At 56.5% G+C, this 22,080-nt stretch overlaps 1 protein-coding gene across 3 annotated transcripts in view; it reads left to right on the top strand.

The window, feature by feature from the left end:
• DCHS1 (dachsous cadherin-related 1) overlaps positions 1-22,080 on the top strand; it is a 164,482-nt gene that overhangs the window by 122,241 nt on the left and 20,161 nt on the right. For all 3 annotated transcript variants that reach the window (XM_075917306.2, XM_075917305.2, XM_075917308.2), the window contains 2 exons: positions 4,524-4,678; positions 21,192-21,322. In XM_075917306.2, the coding sequence (XP_075773421.2) occupies positions 4,524-4,678; positions 21,192-21,322 (286 nt within the window). The remainder of the gene's footprint in view (positions 1-4,523; positions 4,679-21,191; positions 21,323-22,080) is intronic.

The following is a 22,080-nucleotide window of genomic DNA, read 5'->3' as shown; positions in this document are numbered from 1 at the left end:
ACACGGTGATCTTAGACAAAGCACAAGTGAGTTTATTAACTACAAAATGAAGTTTTTCTTCACTCAGCACACAGTCAACCTGTGGAACTCCTTGCCAGAGGATGTGGTGAAGGCTAGAACTTTAACAGGGTTGTAAAAAAACAAGATAGATTTATGGAGGTTGGGTCCATCAATGGCTATTAGGCAGGATGGGTAGGGATGGTGTCCCTTGCCTCTGTTTCTCTGGAGGTGGGTGACGGGAGGGACCACTTGAGGATTACCTGTTGTGATCCCTCCCTCTGGGGCGTCTGGCCTTGGCCACTGTGGGCAGACAGGACACTAGGCTAGATGGACCTTTGGTCTGATCCAGTCTGGCCGTTCTTATGTTCTTAAAAGATAGATTTTAGGTGATTATAAGGGATAGCAAGCACAGCCAAGCAGATTACCTAGTGGGAACAGAGATAAGAACATAAGAACAGCCGCACTGGGTCAGACCAAAGGTCCATCTAGCCCAGTATCCTGTCTACCGACAGTGGCCAGCACCAGGTGCCCCAGAGAGGGTGGACTGAAGACAATGATCAAGCGATTTGTCTCCTGCCATCCCTCTCCAGCCTGTGACAAACAGAGGCCAAGGGCACCATTCTCCTGCACCCCAAAACCCTTGGATGAGGGGTTTGGGGTGCAGGAGAGTGCTCTGGGCTGGGACAGAGGGATTTGGAGTAGAAGGGGTATCAGGGCTGGGGCAGAGGGCTGGGGTGTGCTGCTGGAGGTGCAGGTTCTGGCATGGAGCTGGGGGGAGGGTTTTGGGGTGCAGGAGAATGCTCTGGGTGGGATTGAGGTAGAACAGGGCCGGGGCAGGGAGTTGAGGTCCTGGGAGGACTCAGGGCTGCAGGCTCTAGGCATGGCTTACCTCCAGCAGCTCCCAGAACCACTGGTGAGGTGGGTCTGCATTTGTCCCATCCCCAAGCGTTGGCCTCACAGCTTCCATTGACCACACTTCCCAGCCAATGGGGGCAGAAGAGACAACACTGGGGGCAGGCGGCATACAGAGTCCCTTGGCCACCCCTTCTCTGAGGCCCTGCTCCTGCCCCACCCCTTCTCTGAGGCCCTGCCCCTGCCCCGCCCCTTCTCCGAGACCTCACCCTGCCCCGCCCCTTCTCTGAGGCCCTGCTCCTGCCCCACCCCTTCTCTGAGGCCCTGCCCTTGCCCCGCCCCTTCTCTGAGGCCCTGCCCTTGCCCCGCCCCTTCTCTGAGGCCCTGCCCCGCCCCTTCTCCGAGACCTCACCCTGCCCCGCCCCTTCTCTGAGGCCCTGCTCCTGCCCCACCCATTCTCTGAGGCCCTGCCCTTGCCCCGCCCCTTCTCCGAGACCTCACCTTACCCCGCCCCTTCTCTGAGGCCCTGCTCCTGCCCCGCCCCTTCTCTGAGGCCCTGCCCTTGCCCCGCCCCTTCTCCGAGACCTCACCCTGCCCCACCCCTTCTCTGAGGCCCTGCTCCTGCCCCGCCCCTTCTCTGAGGCCCTGCCCTTGCCCCAGCCCTTCTCCGAGACCTCACCCTGCCCCACCCCTTCTCTGAGGCCCTGCTCCTGCCCCGCCCCTTCTCTGAGGCCCTGCCCTTGCCCCGCCCCTTCTCCGAGACCTCACCCTGCCCCACCCCTTCTCCGAGACCTCACCCTGCCCCGCCCCTTTTCCGAGACCTCACCCTGCCCCACCCCTTCTCCGAGACCTCACCCTGCCCCACCCCTTCTCTGAGGCCCTGCTCCTGCCCCGCCCCTTCTCCGAGACCTCACCCTGCCCCACCCCTTCTCTGAGGCCCTGCCCTTGCCCCGCCCCTTCTCCGAGACCTCACCCTGCCCCGCCCCTTCTCTGAGGCCCTGCTCCTGCCCCACCCCTTCTCTGAGGCCCTGCCCTTGCCCCGCCCCTTCTCCAAGACCTCGCCCTGCCCCGCCCCTTCTCTGAGGCCCTGCTCCTGCTCCACCACTTCTCTGAGGCCCTGCCCTTGCCCCGCCCCTTCTCTGAGGCCCTGCTCCTGCCCCACCCCTTCTCTGAGGCCCTGCTCCTGCTCCACCCCTTCTCTGAGGCCCTGCCCATGCCCCGCCCCTTCTCCGAGACCTCACCCTGCCCCGCCCCTTCTCTGAGGCCCTGCTCCTGCCCCGCCCCTTCTCTGAGGCCCTGCCCTTGCCCCGCCCCTTCTCCGAGACCTCACCCTGCCCCACCCCTTCTCTGAGGCCCTGCCCCTGCCCCACCCCTTCTCCGAGACCTCACCCTACCCCGCCCCTTCTCTGAGGCACTGCCCTTGCCCCGCCCCTTCTCCGAGACCTCACCCTACCCCACCCCTTCTCTGAGGCCCTGCCCTTGCCCCGCCCCTTCTCCGAGACCTCACCCTGCCCCGCCCCTTCTCTGAGGCCCTGCTCCTGCCCCACCCCTTCTCTGAGGCCCTGCCCTTGCCCCGCCCCTTCTCCGAGACCTCACCCTGCCCCACCCCTTCTCTGAGGCTCTGCCCCTGCCCCACCCCTTCTCCGAGGCCCTGCCCCTGCCCCACCCCTTCTCTGAGGCCCTGCTCCTGCCCCGCCTCTTCTCTGAGGTCCTGCCCCTGCCCCGCCCCTTCTCTGAGGCCCTGCTCCTGCCCCGCCCCTTCTCTGAGGCCCTGCCATTGCCCCACCCCTTCTCTGAGGCCCGGCCCCTGCCCCGCCCCTTCTCCGAGGCCCTGCTCCTGCCCCGCCCAGGAACCTGTGGGGAAGGTTTAAAGGTTTAAAAATATTTATTAATAACTTGGGTGCCACAGTGGCACATCCAAACAAGCCACATGAACTCAGTACTGGTGCACAACACAAAATTCATTTTGCTCATGCGAGGAAACTCTTAGGCTATGTCTACACTGGCGGTTTCTTGCGCAAGAACATCTTGTGCAAGAGTTCTTGTGCAAGAACATGTCCACACTGCCATGTGCGAGCTGTGCTTTTGCACAAGAGCATCTATGGCAGTGTGGACGCTCTCTTGCCCAAGAAAGTGCTGATGGCCATTTTAGCCATAGGGCTTTCTTGCGCAAGAAATTCATGTTGCCTGTCCACACTGGCCTCTTGTGCAAGAACAGTTGCGCAAAAGGGCTTCTTCCTGAGCGGGAGCATCATAGTTCTTGCTCAAGAAGCCCTGATTTCACACATGAGAACGTCAGTGTACTTGTCAAGAACACACGGCCAGTGTAGACAGGAAGCAAGTCTTTGAGCAAGAGTGGCCGCTTTGGTGCAAGATCGTGCCAGTGTAGACACAGCCAAGGGGAGGGCGAGAGGGAGGCAGGGGCAGGGAATCAGCACTGGCTCAGCATGTCTGCATGGTTTGGGGGAAGGTGCAGGGAAATTGAGCTCAGCTGGGTTGCAGAGTGGGGAGGTCTGGGGAGCTGGGTTGGGCTGGGCTATGGGGTGTGTGTGTGTGGAGCTCAGAGCTCAGTTTGGCTGCAGGAGGAGGGAGGTGCCTGGAACCGGGGCTAGACTCAAGGGGAGGAAGGGACAGGGAATCAGCGCTTGGCTCAGCAGTTTTGCGGGACTTGGAGGAGGTGCAGGGAAAGGGGGCTCAGCTGTGCTGTGGGGGTGGCATGCAGGGAACCAGTGCAGGGCTCAGCTGGGCTGAGGTGGATGGGGGAGGGCATACAGAACAGATGGGCAGCTCAGCTGGGCTGGGAGGGGCTGCAGGGAACTGGTGCTGCACTCCCTTGGATTGTGGGGCATGGTTTTGGGAGAGGTACAGGGAACCAGCGGGGGTGGGCAGCTCGGTTGCAGGGGATAGAGGTGCAAAGAAGCCTAGTGGGGATGGGGGAAGGGGGGGGGAAACCAGGAGCCCTGAAATGACCTCCCCTGGTCCAAAAATTCCTCATCTGGGACCAGTCAGGTCCAGAGGGTGCCAGATCAGGGAGGTCCAGCTCCTACCCAAGTCCCTTCCTTGCACCCCTCCCTCAAAGCCAGACATCCTACCCCCAATCTGCTCCTGCTCCCTCCCCTGGCCAGACACCCTACATCCAGCCTGCTTCTGCCCCCCACCTCCCTCCCAGATCCTGCACCCCATCTCTATCCCGCTCCTTGGCAGCCCTGCCATCCAACCTAGCACCTAGCACCACCCTGTCCCTGGCCCCAACATGCTGCCATCCACTCTAGCACCCAGCAGCACCCTGTTCCTTGTCCCAGCACCCTGCCAGTCACCCTAGTGCCCAGCAGGACCATGTCCCTGACCCCAACCCCCTGCCACCTGCCTGCCCCAGCACTTTGTCCCAGGTGGAAACACTTTGGAGTGTGGATACATAGTTGATACTCCTCACTGCAGATACAGAAATGACACGTGCGTGCACAGTCAGACACATGTACACACACTCAGCACATCATAACCTCTCCAATGGCCTCTCTCGACACGTATCAAATGCTCGACCACGTCCTCATTACAGCATCGTAAGTGCACTGAGGAACAGGGCTGCAGGGCCACACCAGGCGCAGGACATCGTGGCTGCAGTGGCCCATGGCTCCGAGCTGGCACACTGAATCCCACGTGTTGTTTTGCAGGTTCTGGCCGATGATCCGGATCAGGGTGCAAATGGTCAGGTGACTTACGCAATCAACCAGTCGCTGCCCATGAATGGGCTGTACCACATTGATGCCCAGATGGGAACCATCACTACTGCAGCCATTCTGGACAGAGAGATCTGGTCGCAGACCCGGTGAGTTACAGCCGGCAAAGTGGGAGAAGGAGCGAGGTGTTCCAGGGAGGCAATTAGGGGACCAAGCGCTTGCTGTCTTCAGATACACATTGGCTACATGAGACAAATGTAGCCCATCACGAGGCTCCATACAGACAGTGGGGCCCCACTCCACTGTCTCCCAAACCTCCACCCGGCTCCTTCCTGTCCTCACGGAGCTTGAACTCGCGAATCGCCTGTTTGCACTGCTCAGGACACGCTGGGCGGGAGGGGAGGAGGTGGTAAGCGTGGCACCGCCAGGGCGGAAGAGGCACGGGCAGTGGGGGAGCTTGGCACTCGTGGGTTGTTCCAGCCCCAGAGCACCCCCAGAGTCAGCACCTGGACTGGCTGGGAATCTCTAGCATGCTTTGCAGCAGTTCAGACAAGAGCTGACGGGCCATTCTGGCCATAAGCTCGGCAACTCTCACATACGGGGGATGGAATGAATTTTGAGGTGCCAGTCACCTGCCAAGCCTGCGTCCTCTGAGCACCAGGCCCCCCCATCCCAAGCTCTCTGGGCACCATCTCCCCTGTATTTACTGCTCCACTGTGCCACAACCTTCGCGCCCCGCAAAACCAGCCTTCCCACAGTCCACATGCAGACCATCAGGCCTGCCATGCAGCCCACAAACACTGAGCACAAAGCCCCCCCACATCATACACTCTGTATACTACATACACCCTTCCCACAACCCGCTGGGCACCATGCAAGGACCCCCCTGCCTGCCAGCTGGGCCCAATGCACCTTCCCCACAGCCCCCCGGGCACCATGCAAGGACCCCCCCTGCCTGCCAGCTGGACCCAATGCACCTTCCCCACAGCCCCCCTGGGCACCATGCAAGGACCCCCCCCTGCCTGCCAGCTGGGCCCAATGCACCTTTCCCACAACCCCCCTGGGCACCATGCAAGGACCCCCCTGACTGCCAGCTGGGCCCAATGCACCTTCCCCACAGCCCCCCTGGGCACCATGCAAGGACCCCCCTGACTGCCAGCTGGGCCCAATGCACCTTCCCCACAACCCCCCTGGGCACCATGCAAGGACCCCCCTGACTGCCAGCTGGGCCCAATGCACCTTCCCCACAGTCCCCCTGGGCACCATGCAAGGACCCCACCTGCCTGCCAGCTGGGCCCAATGCATCTTCCCCACAGCCCCCCTGGGCACCATGCAAGGCCCCCCTGACTGCCAGCTGGGCCCAATGAACCTTCCCCACAGCCCCCCTGGGCACCATGCAAGGACCCCCCTGACTGCCAGCTGGGCCCAATGAACCTTCCCCACAGCCCCCCTGGGCACCATGCAAGGACCCCCCCTGCCTGCCAACTGGGCCCAATGCACCTTCCCCACTACCCCCCTGGGCACCATGCAAGGACCCCACCTGCCTGCCAGCTGGGCCCAATGCACCTTCCCCACAACCCCCCTGGGCACCATGCAAGGACCCCCCTGACTGCCAGCTGGGCCCAATGAACCTTCCCCACAGCCCCCCTGGGCACCATGCAAGGACCCCCCCTGCCTGCCAGCTGGGCCCAATGCACCTTCCCCACAGCCCCCCTGGGCACCATGCAAGGGCCCCCCCTGCCTGCCAGCTGGGCCCAATGAACCTTCCCCACAGCCCCCCTGGGCACCATGCAAGGACCCCCCCCCCCTGCCTGCCAACTGGGCCCAATTCACCTTCCCCACAGTCCCCCTGGGCACCATGCAAGGACCCCACCTGCCTGCCAGCTGGACCCAATGCACCTTTCCCACAGCCCCCCTGGGCACCATGCAAGGCCCCCCCTGCCTGCCAGCTGGGCCCAATGAACCTTCCCCACAGCCCCCCTGGGCACCATGCAAGGACCCCCCTGCCTGCCAGCTGGGCCCAATGCACCTTCCCCACAGTCCCCCTGGGCACCATGCAAGGACCCCACCTGCCTGCCAGCTGGGCCCAATGCACCTTCCCCACAGCCCCCCTGGGCACCATGCAAGGACCCCACCTGCCTGCCAGCTGGACCCAATGCACCTTCCCCACAGCCCCCCTGGGCACCATGCAAGGACCCCCCTGACTGCCAGCTGGGCCCAATGCACCTTCCCCACAACCCCCCTGGGCACCATGCAAGGACCCCACCGCCTGCCAGCTGGGCCCAATGCACCTTCCCCACAGCCCCCCTGGGCACCATGCAAGGCCCCCCCTGCCTGCCAGCTGGGCCCAATGAACCTTCCCCACAGCCCCCCTGGGCACCATGCAAGGACCCCCCCTGCCTGCCAGCTGGGCCCAATGCACCTTCCCCACAGCCCCCCTGGGCACCATGCAAGGACCCCCCCTGCCTGCCAGCTGGGCCCAATGCACCTTCCCCACAGTCCCCCTGGGCACCATGCAAGGACCCCCCTGACTGCCAGCTGGGCCCAATGAACCTTCCCCACAGCCCCCCTGGGCACCATGCAAGGACCCCCCCTGCCTGCCAGCTGGGCCCAATGCACCTTCCCCACAGCCCCCCTGGGCACCATGCAAGGACCCCACCTGCCTGCCAGCTGGACCCAATGCACCTTCCCCACAGCCCCCCTGGGCACCATGCAAGGCCCCCCTGACTGCCAGCTGGATCCAATGCACCTTCCCCACAGCCCCCCTGGGCACCATGCAAGGACCCCCCCTGCCTGCCAGCTGGGCCCAATGCACCTTCCCCACAGCCCCCCTGGGCACCATGCAAGGACCCCCCCTGCCTGCCAGCTGGGCCCAATGCACCTTCCCCACAGTCCCCCTGGGCACCATGCAAGGACCCCCCTGACTGCCAGCTGGGCCCAATGAACCTTCCCCACAGCCCCCCTGGGCACCATGCAAGGACCCCCCCTGCCTGCCAGCTGGGCCCAATGCACCTTCCCCACTACCCCCCTGGGCACCATGCAAGGACCCCCCCCTGCCTGCCAGCTGGACCCAATGCACCTTCCCCACAACCCCCCTGGGCACCATGCAAGGACCCCCCTGCCTGCCAGCTGGGCCCAATGCACCTTCCCCACAGCCCCCCTGGGCACCATGCAAGGACCCCCCTGACTGCCAGCTGGGCCCAATGCACCTTCCCCACAGTCCCCCTGGGCACCATGCAAGGACCCCACCTGCCTGCCAGCTGGGCCCAATGCACCTTCTCCACAGCCCCCCTGGGCACCATGCAAGGACCCCACCTGCCTGCCAGCTGGGCCCAATGCACCTTCCCCACAGCCCCCCTGGGCACCATGCAAGGACCCCCTTGACTGCCAGCTGGACCCAATGCACCTTCCCCACAGCCCCCCTGGGCACCATGCAAGGACCCCCCTGACTGCCAGCTGGGCCCAATGCACCTTCCCCACAGTCCCCCTGGGCACCATGCAAGGACCCCACCTGCCTGCCAGCTGGGCCCAATGCACCTTCCCCACAGCCCCCCTGGGCACCATGCAAGGCCCCCCCTGACTGCCAGCTGGGCCCAATGCACCTTCCCCACAGTCCCCCTGGGCACCATGCAAGGACCCCACCTGCCTGCCAGCTGGGCCCAATGCACCTTCCCCACAGCCCCCCTGGGCACCATGCAAGGACCCCACCTGCCTGCCAGCTGGGCCCAATGAACCTTCCCCACAGCCCCTTTGGGCACCATGCAAGGACCCCCCCCTGCCTGCCAGATGGACCCAATGCACCTTTCCCACAGCCCCCCTGGGCACCATGCAAGGACCCCCCCCCTGCCTGCCAGCTGGACCCAATGCACCTTTCCCACAGCCCCCCTGGGCACCATGCAAGGACCTTACCTGCCTGCCAGGTGGGCCCTATGCACCTTCCCCACAGCCCCCCTGGCACCATGCAAGGACCCCCCCTGCCTGCCAGCTGGACCCAATGCACCTTTCCCACAGCCCCCCTGGGCACCATGCAAGGACCCCCCTGACTGCCAGCTGGGCCCAATGCACCTTCCCCACAGTCCCCCTGGGCACCATGCAAGGACCCCCCCTGCCTGCCAGCTGGGCCCAATGCACCTTCCCCACAGTCCCCCTGGGCACCATGCAAGGACCCCCCCTGCCTGCCAGCTGGGCCCAATGCACCTTTCCCACAACCCCCCCGGGCACCATGCAAGGACCTTACCTGCCTGCCAGGTGGGCCCTATGCACCTTCCCCACAGCCCCTTTGGGCACCATGCAAGGACCCCACCTGCCTGCCAGCTGGGCCCAATGCACCTTCCCCACAACCCCCCTGGGCACCATGCAAGGCCCCCCCTGACTGCCAGCTGGGCCCAATGAACCTTCCCCACAGCCCCCCTGGGCACCATGCAAGGACCCCACCTGCCTGCCAGCTGGGCCCAATGCACCTTCCCCACAGCCCCCCTGGGCACCATGCAAGGACCCCCCTGACTGCCAGCTGGGCCCAATGCACCTTCCCCACAGCCCCCCTGGGCACCATGCAAGGACCCCCCCTGCCTGCCAGGTGGGCCCAATGCACCTTCCCCACAGCCCCCCTGGGCACCATGCAAGGACCCCCCTGACTGCCAGCTGGGCCCAATGCACCTTCCCCACAACCCTCCTGGGCACCATGCAAGGACCCCACCTGCCTGCCAGCTGGGCCCAATGCACCTTCCCCACTACCCCCCTGGGCACCATGCAAGGACCCTACCTGCCTGCCAGCTGGGCCCAATGCACCTTCCCCACAGCCCCCCTGGGCACCATGCAAGGCCCCCCCTGACTGCCAGCTGGGCCCAATGAACCTTCCCCAGAGCCCCCCTGGGCACCATGCAAGGCCCCCCCTGACTGCCAGCTGGGCCCAATGAACCTTCCCCACAGCCCCCCTGGGCACCATGCAAGGACCCCACCTGCCTTAACATGCTGAAAACTGAACACCCCACACTTCTGGGGCACCATGTACCACCCTTAGAATCATCGCACACTAGACTGGAAGGGAGATCGAGAGATCCAGTCCAGTCCAGTCCAGTCCCCTGGCCTCACAGCTGGACCAGGCACCGTTTAGACCCTCCCTGCTAGACGTCTGTCTAACCTGCTCTTCAATATCTTCAGGGATGGAGATTGCACAACCTCCCTAGGCAACTTATTCCAGTGTTTGACCATCCTGACTGTTAGGAAATGTTTTCTAATGTGCAACCTAAACCTCCCTTGCTGCAGTTTAAGCCCATTGCTTCTGGTTCTATCTCCAGAGGCCAAGGAGAACAATTCCCCCTTCTCCTTGTGACACCCTTTTAGATATTTGAAAACTGCTCTCATGTCCCTCCTCTGGCTTTTTCTTTCCAAACTTAACAAGCCCAGTTCTTCCTGGAGTGATTGCTCATGTCCAGTCCATGTAGGTGTGTGCGCGCATGCATCATCAGAAATTGTTCTCTTAGCAGTACCCGTCTGGCCAGCATCCCTGGAGTGGCCCCGGTATACTGGCCAATATATACCCCTGCTGGCTCTCCACCCCCTTGAGTCCTTCTTACCGCCCATGTCAGTGGTTGGAATGTGCTCCTGCTCTTGCTCAGCATGTGCCCTTTAGCATCACTCGACGTTACAGGTTTTTGTTCTAGTTTCAATTACGTTCTTACCGGTTTTTAAGCAGTTGTGAAGTGGTATTACCCGGTGCTAAGGACCCATCAGGGTTCTTGCGCCACGCGCCCGGCATGTGCCGTGGGGCATGGCCAGGCCTCAAGGCTTCAAGCTTTGTAAGAAGTGCCAGAGGCCTGTGCCCTGCGGTTACCCACACTCTGTCTGCCCGAAGTGCTTGGATGATTGTTGGAGGCCTGCAAAATCTGTGTGGAAGAAAACAATGTCCTCACTCTGTGTTTGTAAGCAACAAGCCCAGAGGCAGCTTTACTGCGAGCAATTGCAGGGGAAGGGACTACAGTCTAGGCAGATCTTCGAATACGAACAATAAAAGGGTGATATGCATACTGTCTATTACATACACATCGGAGGACTACAGTCTAGGCAGATCTTCGAATACAAACAATAAAAGGGTGATATGCACACTGTCTATTACATACACATCGGAGGACTACAGTCTAGGCAGATCTTCAAATACGAACAATAAAAGGGTGATATGCACACTGTCTATTACATACACATCGGGGGACTACAGTCTAGGCAGATCTTGGAATACAAACAATAAAAGGGTGATATGCACACTGTCTATTACATACACATCGGGGGACTACAGTCTAGGCAGATCTTGGAATACAAACAATAAAAGGGTGATATGCACACTGTCTATTACATACACATCGGAGGACTACAGTCTAGGCAGATCTTGGAATACAAACAATAAAAGGGTGATATGCACACTGTCTATTACATACACATCGGAGGACTACAGTCTAGGCAGATCTTCAAATACGAACAATAAAAGGGTGATATGCATACTGTCTATTACATACACATCGGAGGACTACAGTCTAGGCAGATCTTCGAATACAAACAATAAAAGGGTGATATGCACACTGTCTATTACATACACATCGGGGGACTACAGTCTAGGCAGATCTTCGAATACGAACAATAAAAGGGTGATATGCATACTGTCTATTACATACACATCGGAGGACTACAGTCTAGGCAGATCTTCGAATACGAACAATAAAAGGGTGATATGCACACTGTCTATTACATACACATCGGAGGACTACAGTCTAGGCAGATCTTCGAATACGAACAATAAAAGGGTGATATGCATACTGTCTATTACATACACATCGGAGGACTACAGTCTAGGCAGATCTTGGAATACGAACAATAAAAGGGTGATATGCATACTGTCTATTACATACACATCGGAGGACTACAGTCTAGGCAGATCTTCGAATACGAACAATAAAAGGGTGATATGCATACTGTCTATTACATACACATCGGTTAGAATTCCTCTCCGTTCCCTTCGGAGCTGTCTTACTGTCAAGGCTGTCACCGAAGTCAGCATTCCATTCTTATCTTTAGAGCGAAGCAGAGAAGCATCTCTTTAGAAATCTCGCCTAAAAGTGAGCTTGGCTCTTGCTCTCCTACTGACCAACCTAAGATGACTACACACAAGTCCCTTATCCTCTTTCCCTGCTTCCACATGTCAGGCGTTCAAGCTGCACACAAGCGGGAGAAAGAGTTGTGCCTCAAGATTAAACTGATGGAAGTGGCTTTACAACCAGCACCAGTGTCAGACCCGGCTGCAGGAGGCATCAGGCCATTTGCGCCGCTCGCCGGCACCGCACAGACCTCGGCACTGGTCGCAATCTTTGGTGCCTCAGAGGAAGGGGAGGTCTAGCAGGGGCAGGTCACCCCACAGGGCATGCCCTCCATCGGGCGCCAAGCCCAGACCATCTCGGTCAGGTAAACGACTTCACCCACACCAGGATCCCAGTCCAATGAGGGAATTCCCAGAGCCTCCTACCCTGGAGGCTTTCAAGGCAGCCAGGGACTTGATTGAATTGTCCTCCTCTCCTACTTCAGCATCGGCCCCGGACAAAGATCTGGACCACGTCTGGCGCCGATCGGAGATCTGGGCACCCAGCGCTCTGGCACAGGAGCCGAGGAAACTCCACTCTGCACGCATTCCCGGCACCAAGTATGGCACTGTCTGTAGTCCCGGCACCTGTGGCAGCCTTGACCCTGGCCCGTAACTTGGCACCAAAGCCAGCACTAGGGCAGGGCCCTCAAGCGGCACTGAGCGCAGCACCGAGCTCCGTAACCGCTGGCCCCACTCAGGGCATATCAGGCCCGGGCCCAGCCATGCCTCCTCCGCCTCCCCCTCCTCGTCACCACGGCGAGCCGGAGACGATGGCCCGGCACACCCCAGCAGCAAGGTAACTGGCTGCATCCACCTTAGCTCCACCCTGGTCAGCCTCAGAGTACTCAGCCGACTTGGAAGCGGAATCCACATGGTCATCAAGGGCAGTGTTAAAGTTAAAGTACCCCTTTAAAAAATGATAAGTAGAATCATAGAACACTAGGACTGGAAGAAACCTCGAGAGGTCATCGAGTCCAGTCCCCTGCCCTCATGGCAGGACCCAGCACTGTCTAGACCATCCCTGATAGACATTTATCTAACCTGCTCTTAAATATCTCCACAGATGGGGATTCCACAACCTCCCTGAGCAATTTATTCCAGTGTTTGACCATCCTGGCAGTTAGGAACTTTTTCCTAATGTCCAACCTAAACCTCCCTTGCTGCGATTTAAGCCCCTTGCTTCTGGTTCTATCCTCAGAGGCCAAGATGAACAAGTTTTCTTCCTCCTCTACGTGACACCCTTTTAGATATCTGAAAACTGTTATCATGTCCTCCCTCAATCTTCTCTTTTCTAAACTAAACAAACCCGATTCTTTCAGCCTTTCCTCATAGGTCATGTTCTCTAGACCTTTCATCATTCTTGTTGCTCTTCTCTGGACCCTCTCCAATTTCTCCACATCTTTCTTGAAATGCGGTGCCCAGAACTGGACACAATACTCCAACTGAGGCCTAACCAGTGCAGAGTGGAGCGGAAGAATGACTTCTTGGTGTCTTGCTCACAACACACCTGTTAATGCATCCCAGAATCATGGTTGCTTTTTTTGCAACAGCATCACACTGCTGACTCATATTCAGCTTCTAGTCCACTATAACCCGTAGGGATGCAGATTAGGCAGGTCGATATTGCAAATGAGGAAGGGATTTAAATATCCCATGCCTAATTTGCATAAAAATGGCCACCACGTTATGCCTTTTTCAACAGATTCCTTATACCTCCTGCAAGTTCGAACTACCTGTTATTCCTCCTGCAATGAGGTTTAACAGGAAGTTCGAACTAGGGCTTTATTTCGAACGCCCGTTTCACTGCCACGTGTAGACGCGGACAGTTACTTTGGGCTTGTAAATTTCAAAAATGACGCCCATCCGGGAAGATGCAAATCAAGCGTGGGATATTTAAATCCTGGGCTTAATTTGCAATTCCGAATGCCTACACTTGCAGCCCTTATTTTAAGAGCGATAAGGAATCTTTCGGAAAAGGCTTTATTTTCCAAAAGATCCGCGTCTAGACTGGCGCCTTTTTGTGGCAAAGCTCCAAGCCGGAAAAAAGCAGCAGCCATTTTTATGCTAATGACGCGGGGGAGATTTAAATCTCCGCTTCATTTGCTATTGCGATAGGTCTAATTTGCATCCCTTTTACAAAAAAGGGATGCAGTCTAGACACAGCCCTAGTGAAATAGTTTTTCCTAATATCCAACCTGGACGTCTCCCACCACAACTTGAGACCATTGCTCCTTGTTCTGTCACCACTGAGAACAGCCTCTCTCCATCCTCTTTAGAACCTCCCTTCAGGAAGTTGAGGGCTGCTATCAAATCCCCCCTCACTCTTCGCTTCTGCAGACTAAACAGACCCAACTCCCTCAGCCTCTCCTCACAGGTCGTATGCTTCAGCCGCCTAATCATTTTGTCTGCCCTTCACTGGACCCTCTCCAAAGCGTCCACATCCTTTTTGTAGTGGGGGGCCCAGAACTGGACACAATACTCCAGATGTGGCCTCACCAGAGCTGAATAAAGGGGCATAATGACATCTCTGGATCTTCTGGCAATGCTCCTCTTAATACACCCTAGTATGCCATTAGCCTTCTTGGCTACAAGGGCACACTGTTGACTCATATCCAGCTACTCATCCACTGTAACCCCCAGGTCCTTTTCTGCAGAACTAGTACTTAGCTGGTTGGTCCCCAGCCTGTAACAATGCTTGGGATTCTTCCGTCCCAAGTGCAGGACTCTACACTTGTCCTTGTTGAACCTTGTCAGATTTCTTGTGGCCCAATCCTCCAATTTGTCTAAGTCATTCTGGACCCTATCTCTGCCCTTAACCGTATCTACCTCTCCCCCTAGCTTAGTGTCATCTGCAAACTTGCTGAGGGTGCAATCCATCCCCTCATCCAGATCATTAATAAAGATATTGAACAAAAACAGTCCTAGAACCGAACCTTGGGGCACTCCGCTAGAAACCAACCGCCATCCTGACATCGAGCCGTTGATCACTACCCTCTGGGCCCGGCCTTCTAGCCATCTTTCTATCCATCTTACCGTCCATTTATCCAATCCACAATCCCTTAACTTGCTGGGAAGAATATTGTGGGAGACCGTATCAAAAGCCTTGCTAAAGTCAGGGTATATCACATCCACTGACTTTCCCACGTCCACCGAGCCAGTTACCTCATCATAGAAGCTAATCAGATTGGTCAGGCACAACTTGCCCTTTGTGAATCCATGCTGACTATTCCTGATCACTTTCCTCTCTTCCAAGTGCCTCAAAATGGATTCCTTAAGGATCCCTTCCATGATTTTTCCAGGAACCGAGGTAAGACTGACCGGCCTATAGTTCCCTGGATCGTCCTTCTTCCCTTGTTTAAAGAGGGACACTACATTTGCCTTTTTCCAGTCATCCGGGATTTCTCCCAATCTCCACGACTTTTCAAAGATAATGGCCAAAGGCTCCTCAATGACATTTGCCAACTGCCTCAGTACCCTCGGATCCATGGATTTGTGTATGTTTAGCTTTTCTAAATAGTTCCTAACCTGTTCTTTACCCACCACGGGCTGTCCATCTTCATCCCATCTTGTGTCACTTAGCGCATTAGTCCAGGAGCCTACCTTGTCCATGAATACAGAGGCAAAGAAAGCATTGAGTACTTCAGCTTTCCCCACATCATCTGTCACTAGGTTACCTCCCTCATCCATTAGGGGCCGCACACCCTCTCTGATCACCTTCTTGTTAACATGCCTGTAGAAACCTTTCTTGTTATCCTTCACATCCTTTGCCAGTCGCAATTCCAATTGCGCTTTCGCCTTTGTGATAACTTTGTATAGCTCGCATTCTCGAGCTATACATTTAAACCCCTCCCTGGTCATTTGTCCAAGTTTCCACTTTTTGTAAGCTTCCTTTTTGTGCTTAAGTTCACCACGGATTTCCCCTGTAAGGTAATCTGGTCTTCTACCATGTTTGCCTCTCTTGCTGTGCATCGGGATGGTTTCTTTCTGTGCCTTCAGTAAGGCTTCTTTAAAATCCTGCCAGCTGTCCTGGACTCCTTTCCCCTTCATGTTAGCATCCCAGGGGATTCTGCCCATCAGATCTCTGAGGGTATGTCTACACTACAAAGTTAGTTCGAACTAACAGACGTTAGTTTGAACTAACTTTCATAGGCGCTACACTAGCGCTCCGTTAGTTCGAACTTAATTCGAACTAACGGAGCGCTTAGTTCGAACTAGGTAATCCTCATTCCACGAGGATTAAGCCTAGTTCGAACTTGCTAGTTCGAATTAAGGGCTGTGTAGACCCTTCATTCGAACTAGTGGGAGGCTAGCCCTCCCCAGGTTTCCCTGGTGGCCACTCTGGCCAACACCAGGGAAACTCTACTGCCACCCTCCCGGCCCCAGACCCCTTAAAGGGGCACGGGCTGGCTACAGTGCCCGTGCCAGGTGCAAGCCTGCCAGCACCCAGCCAGCAGACCCTGCACCTGGCACGGATCGAGCCACCCACCCGATGCCCCCCAGCCCTCCCCCTCTTCCCGGGACCAGCCTGGCGGCTCCCGGGAGCTTGCCCGGGACCGCAAGAGGCGGGCACCCGCCTGAGCTAGTGCGGACATGGTGGACCTCGTCCACGATCTACGCACTAGGCGCAGGAAAGTGGCCATCTAGGGCAGGAGAGCTGCCAGCCTGGCCACCCAGGAGCAGGTGTGCATGAAAATCAAGGTGGTCCACTGAGACCCCTGACCCTGAGCCCTGAGCTTACAATGGCCGTACTGGGTCAGACCAAAGGTCCATCTAGCCCAGTAGCCTGTCTGCCGACAGCGGCCAACCCTAGGGACCCTGGAGGGGATGGACTGAAGACAGTGACCAAGCCATTTGTCTCGTGCCATCCCTCTCCAGCCTTCCACAAACCTTGGGCAGGGACACCACTCCTACCCCCTGGCTAATAGCACTCCATGGACCCAACCTCCATGACTTGATCTCACGTCCCTTTAAACTCTGTTCTAGTTCTAGCCTTCACAGCCTCCTGCAGCAAGGAGTTCCACAGGTTGACTCTTTGCTTTGTGAAGAAGAACTTTCTGTTACTAGTTTGAAGCCTGCTACCCATTCCTTTCCTTTGGTGTCCTCTAGTCCTTCTTTATGGGAACTAATGAAGAACTTTTCTGTATGTACCCTCTCCACCCAACTCCTGCTTTTAGAGACCTCTATCCTGTCCCCCCTCCGTCTCCTCTTTTCTAAGCTGAAAAGTCCCAGTCTCTTTAGCCTCTCTTCATATGGGACCTGTTCCCAACCCCTGATCATTTTAGTTGCCCTCCCCTCTCCCAGCCTCTCTCTTCCCCTCTCCCACCTCCTTTTCCCAGTCTCCCCCAGTTTTGTTCAATAAAGACAGATTCCATTTTTTAACACAATTGTCCTTTATTTTGTACATCAAGAAAAGGGGCTAGGGAAGGGTAAGTGGAAGGAGGTGAGGGAGGAATGGGGTACGAGCCCCCGATGGGGAGGACTGGGCTGGCTCTGCGGGCTTCTGGGTGTGGAAGCTCTTCTGCAGCCCCCCAATTGCCCCCTCCCCCCAGATGGCAGCCTGCGGCAAGTGCAGCCGGTCTGATGGCCGAGTGGTGTGATGTGCCCAGTGTGGGTACTCAGGGCACTCCAAGCCAGGACTGCTTTGCAAGCGGGGCACCCCTGAGAACTGTCTGTCCGGGGTGGTGGTCGGGTCCCTCTAAGCACAGCCCTCGGCTAGCCTGAGACAGCAGCTCCACGCTCTAAGTCCTCATCTGATGCCCTGCTGGCACTGCTTCCGGCCATCCTTAAGCCTGGTTCAGGGTCCACTTAATGTGGACATGCTAGTTCGAATTAGCAAAATGCTAATTCGAACTAGTTTTTAGTTCTAGATGCATTAGTTCGAATTAGCTTAGTTCAAATTAGCGCTGTAGTGTAGACGTACCCTGAGGGAGTCAAAGTCTGCTTTTCTGAAGACCAAGGTGTGTATTTTACTTCTCTCTTTTCTTCTTTTGGTCAGGATCCTGAAATCTACCATCTCATGATCACTGCTTCCCAGGTTGTCACCCACCTCTACTTCCCCTGTTAGTTCCTCCCTGTTTGTGAGCAGCAGGTCAAGTTGCTCATGGCCCCTGGTCGGATCCTTCAGGACTTGTAGCAAGAAGTTATCCCCAACATTCTCCAAAAACCTCCTGGATTGCCTGTGTACTGCCGTATTGGTCTCTCAAGAGATGCCAGGGTGATTAAAGTCCCCCATGAGAACCAGGGCCTGTGATCTGGAAGCTTCTCTCAGTTGTTTGAAGAAAGCCTCATCTACCTCATCCACCTGATTTGGTGGCCTGTAGTAAACACCAACCACAACATCACTGCTGTTGTTTGCACCTCTAAACTTAACCCATAGACTCTCAGCGGGTTTTTCTCCCTCTATATACTGGAGTTCTAAGCAATCATAGAGCTCTTACATATAGTGCAACTCCTCCTCCTTTTCTCCCCTGCCTTTTGTTCCTGAACAGTCTATACCCTTCCATGACAGCGCTCCAGTCATGCGAGTCATCCCACCAAGTCTCTGTTATCCAATTAAATCATATTTCTTGGACTGGGCCAGGGCCTCCAGTTCTTCCTGTTTGTTGCCCAGGCTTCTCGCATTCATGTACAAACACCTCAGATAACCAGTTGATTGCCCTATCTTCTCCATTCAAATCAGGGGTCATCCTTTCTTGCCCCTTCCTCTCTGCATTTCTTCCCGGTATCCGACTTTCCCACTCCCCTCAGGGTTTTGGTCACCGTCCCCCAACAAACTTAGTTTAAATCCCTCCTCATTAGGTTTGCAAGCCTGCCCGCGAAGATGCTCCTTCCTCTCTTCGTTAGGTGGATCCCATCTCTTCCTAACAATCCTTGTGCCTGGAACAGAGTCCCATGGTCGAAGAAACCAGAGCCCTCTCTGCGACACCATCTGCGCAACCACGCATTTACGTCCTCAATTCAATGATTCCTGTCCGGTCTTTTCCCTTCAGCAGGGAGGATGGACAAGAACACCACTTGCACTCCGAATTCTTGGATCCTTCTTCCCAGGGCTACATAATCCGCAGTAACCTGCTCAAGGGCATTCTTGGCCGTATCATTAGTTCCCACATGGAGAAGCAGGAAGGGGTAGCGATCCGAAGGTTTGATCAGCTTGGTAAGCCTCTCAGTCACATCCTGAATTCAAGCTCCCAGTAAGCAGCATACCTCTCGAGATTCCAGGTCCAGACAGCAGATGGATGGCTCAGTCCCTCTTAGGGGGGAGTCCCCGACCACCACCACCTGTCGTCTTCTTTTGGGGGGTGGTGGTCACGGAACCCCCATCTCTAGGACTACGCATCCAATGCGTTCCCTCCGGTAGTGTTTCCTTCCGGTTTCTTCCTTGTGAGGTCCCTTCCAAAACATTCACCACTGCAGAGCCTGTGGAGAGAGCCTGAAAGTGATTACTTACCTCTATAGCATTGTGGAATTCCCATGCTGGCCTTTTTCCCCTTCTAGAAGTTACATGCTGCCACTTCTCTTCCTGGTCCTGTACTGCCCTCTCTGGCACTTCCTCCTGCCGTGCTTGCAGGATTAAACGCTGCCTTCTATCGAGGAAGTCTTCATCCTCTCTGATTGAGCGTAGGGTCGACTCTTGGGCTTCCAGTCCTCTAATTTTTTCTTCCAAAATGGCAACCAGCTTGCACTTGGTGCAGATGAAATCCATTCTTTGTTCCGGGAGGATGACAAACATGGCACACACTGTGCAGGTAACAACAGCAGACCTATCACCATCCATACCTGCTGTCCTGGAAAAAGGATTTAAAAGAAAGGCAAGAGAACCTCGCGCCCTTCCCTCTCCCCTTCCAAACTCCCTCTCTAAACTCCCTGTTAGCACTCACCTGTTGTCAAGCTCCTTGGTCTCTTGCTCACTGCTTTATAAAGCCCTGGACTGCCTGAAAGTCCCTCCCCCTACCAAGGCTCGGCCAATCAGCAGAGGCTTCTAGAATTCAAACTTTAATTAGAAGCCAACAATTTTCACCTGCCAGTGACAGCACACACTCCGTGAAGGGGAGGGGCAAGGAGAAGGGAGAAAAAAAAAAAACCTCACTCACAAACACAAGCTCAGCACACAGCAAGAAAGCCCCAAACACAACACACACTGCAGACAGCCACTTTCCTCAAGAGTCCTTTATCTGCTTCTTCTTTACCTGGAGAATTCCCTCTCAAAGGATCATTAACATGATCTCGCAGACGCGCTAGTTCGAATCACAGCTGATTCGAACCAGGAAGTGCGCGCCGGGACGCGTTAGTTCGGACTAAAGCCCTTTTTAAGGAGTAACATTAGTTCGAACTAAGGGCTTTAGTCCGAACTAACGCATCCCGGCACGCACCTCCTGGTTCGAATCAGCTGTGATTCGAACTAGCACGCCAGCGAGATCATGTTAATGAAGTGCGGGATATTTAAATCCCTGCTTCATTAACTACTTTGGTCGTCTCCATTTGCATCCCTAGTCCGAACTAGGGATGCAGTGTAGATGTACCCTAAACTCCCTGTTAGCACTCACCTGTTCACAACATATCCTTATATACCAACATGTCCTGGCCCCAGCTAAGAAGGGGCACGGACCTGTACCCAGGTTGGTCAATGGCAAAGCCCGCCCAAGGAGTTGAGTGCTGCTGTGCTAGTATTCAGTGGGCCTTCACAAACTGCAATGGGCAGACACAAGGCCTAGTGTATTACACCTGAACCCAGACATCAGTCAAGCTAACACAAAGGGCCTGCGGGAATGCTGAGAGCAGCTTTGCAACACCTCTCCTTGGCCTCAGAGGACAGGACAAGAAGCAATGGGCTTAAACTGCAGCACGGGAGGTTTAGGTTGGACATTAGGAAAAACTTCCTGCCTGTCCAGGTGGTGAAACACTGGAATAAATTGCCCAGGGAGGTTGTGGAATCTCCATCTCTGGGAATATTTAAGAGCAGGTTAGATAAATGTCTATCAGGGATGGTCTAGACAGTGTTGGGTCCTGCCATGAGGGCAGGGGTCTGGACTCGATGACTCTCGAGGTCCCTTCCAGTCCTAGTGTTCTAGGATTCTATGATATGCCTGGATAGTTGAAGTCCCCCGTCACCACCAAATCCTGTGTGTTGGATGATTTTGTTAGTTGTTTAAAAAAAGCCCCATCCACCTCTTCCACCTGGGTAAGTGGCCTGTAGTAGACCCCTAGCATGACATCACCCTTGTTTTTTACCCCTTTTAACCGAACCCAGAGACTCTCAACACGTCTGTCTCCTACGTTCATCTCCACCTCAGGCCAAGTGTGTCCATTGTTAATATATCAGGCAACACCTCCTCCCCATTTTCCCTGCCTGTCCTTCCTGAGCAAGCTGCACCCTTCTATAGCAACATTCCAGTCGTGTGTATTATCCCACCAGGTCTCTGATACCAGCGATGGCATAGCTGTGTTTGTTTATTAGCACTTCCAGTTCTTCCGCGCTGCATGCGAGGGCACAGGATCCCAAGTGACACTGATCCTGTGGCTTTGTCTCTGCCCTGTAGCCTGGTGGTGACAGCGATGGACAGAGGGAACCCGCCTCTCATTGGCTCGGCCACTCTGACTGTAGTGGTGATGGACATTAACGATAACAGCCCCACCATCCCCCTGCCCTGGGAGGTGCGGGTGCCTGAGAGTAAGTGGAGTGCACGGTGGGGGGTGGCACGAAGGTGAGCACGGTTCACACCCTGCTAACTGTGCAACCCTGGGATCTGCATACCAATTAGTATGCAAAACCTAATTTACATGAGTCCTCAACTGCTTGTTCCATGCCTGACCATGGTGCCCGATCTCCCACGGCCATGGGGCGCTGCTGTAGTGAAGGTCTCTAGCCTAGGAGCTGAACCACGGCACCGCAGCCAAGAACACCCCTCCTGCCAGGCTCTGGCCATGGTAGGGTGGCCTCTTGCACAGCCTGGGGTGGGGGCACCCTGGGCGCCTCGGCAGAGCCTCTGGCCTGGACCAGGGCTGTAGCTGGCTGGTCACAGGTGGCTGAAGGCCCCGTCTCAGAGTCGTGCTCACCTGTCAGGTGGCCCTAGGGAGCTCACCCACTCCACTGCAACGAGGCGCCAGCCAGCCCCCAGCACCCTCCGCTGCACCCCGGCACCCCAGAATTTGAGCCCCTTGTCTCCCCCACCTCGCCCCGCAGCAGCCCTGGCTGCCCTTCCATCACTGCCTGCCTCACTCACCAACCGCCCCCCTCCCCAGCTCCCCGAACGGGAGCCCCTGCCTTCCGCCTGCAGCCCCCACCTGCTGCTCCTGAGCCCATCTCAGCCCTGGAGTCTCCGGATGGAGCTTCCTCTGCCTTTCCCTGTAGGCGCCAGGTAGCCTTGCACCCCATATGGGAAATGCTGAGCTGGGTCCCCCTCCCGTCGTGGGGCGGGGGGCAGGTCC

This window comes from Pelodiscus sinensis, chromosome 1 (assembly GCF_052426305.1).
Source record: "Pelodiscus sinensis isolate ZL-2025 chromosome 1, ASM5242630v1, whole genome shotgun sequence".
NCBI classification, from domain to species: domain Eukaryota; kingdom Metazoa; phylum Chordata; order Testudines; family Trionychidae; genus Pelodiscus; species Pelodiscus sinensis.
The sequence above is the reverse complement of the archived record's forward strand: the minus strand, read 5'-3'. Positions and strand labels throughout refer to the sequence as shown.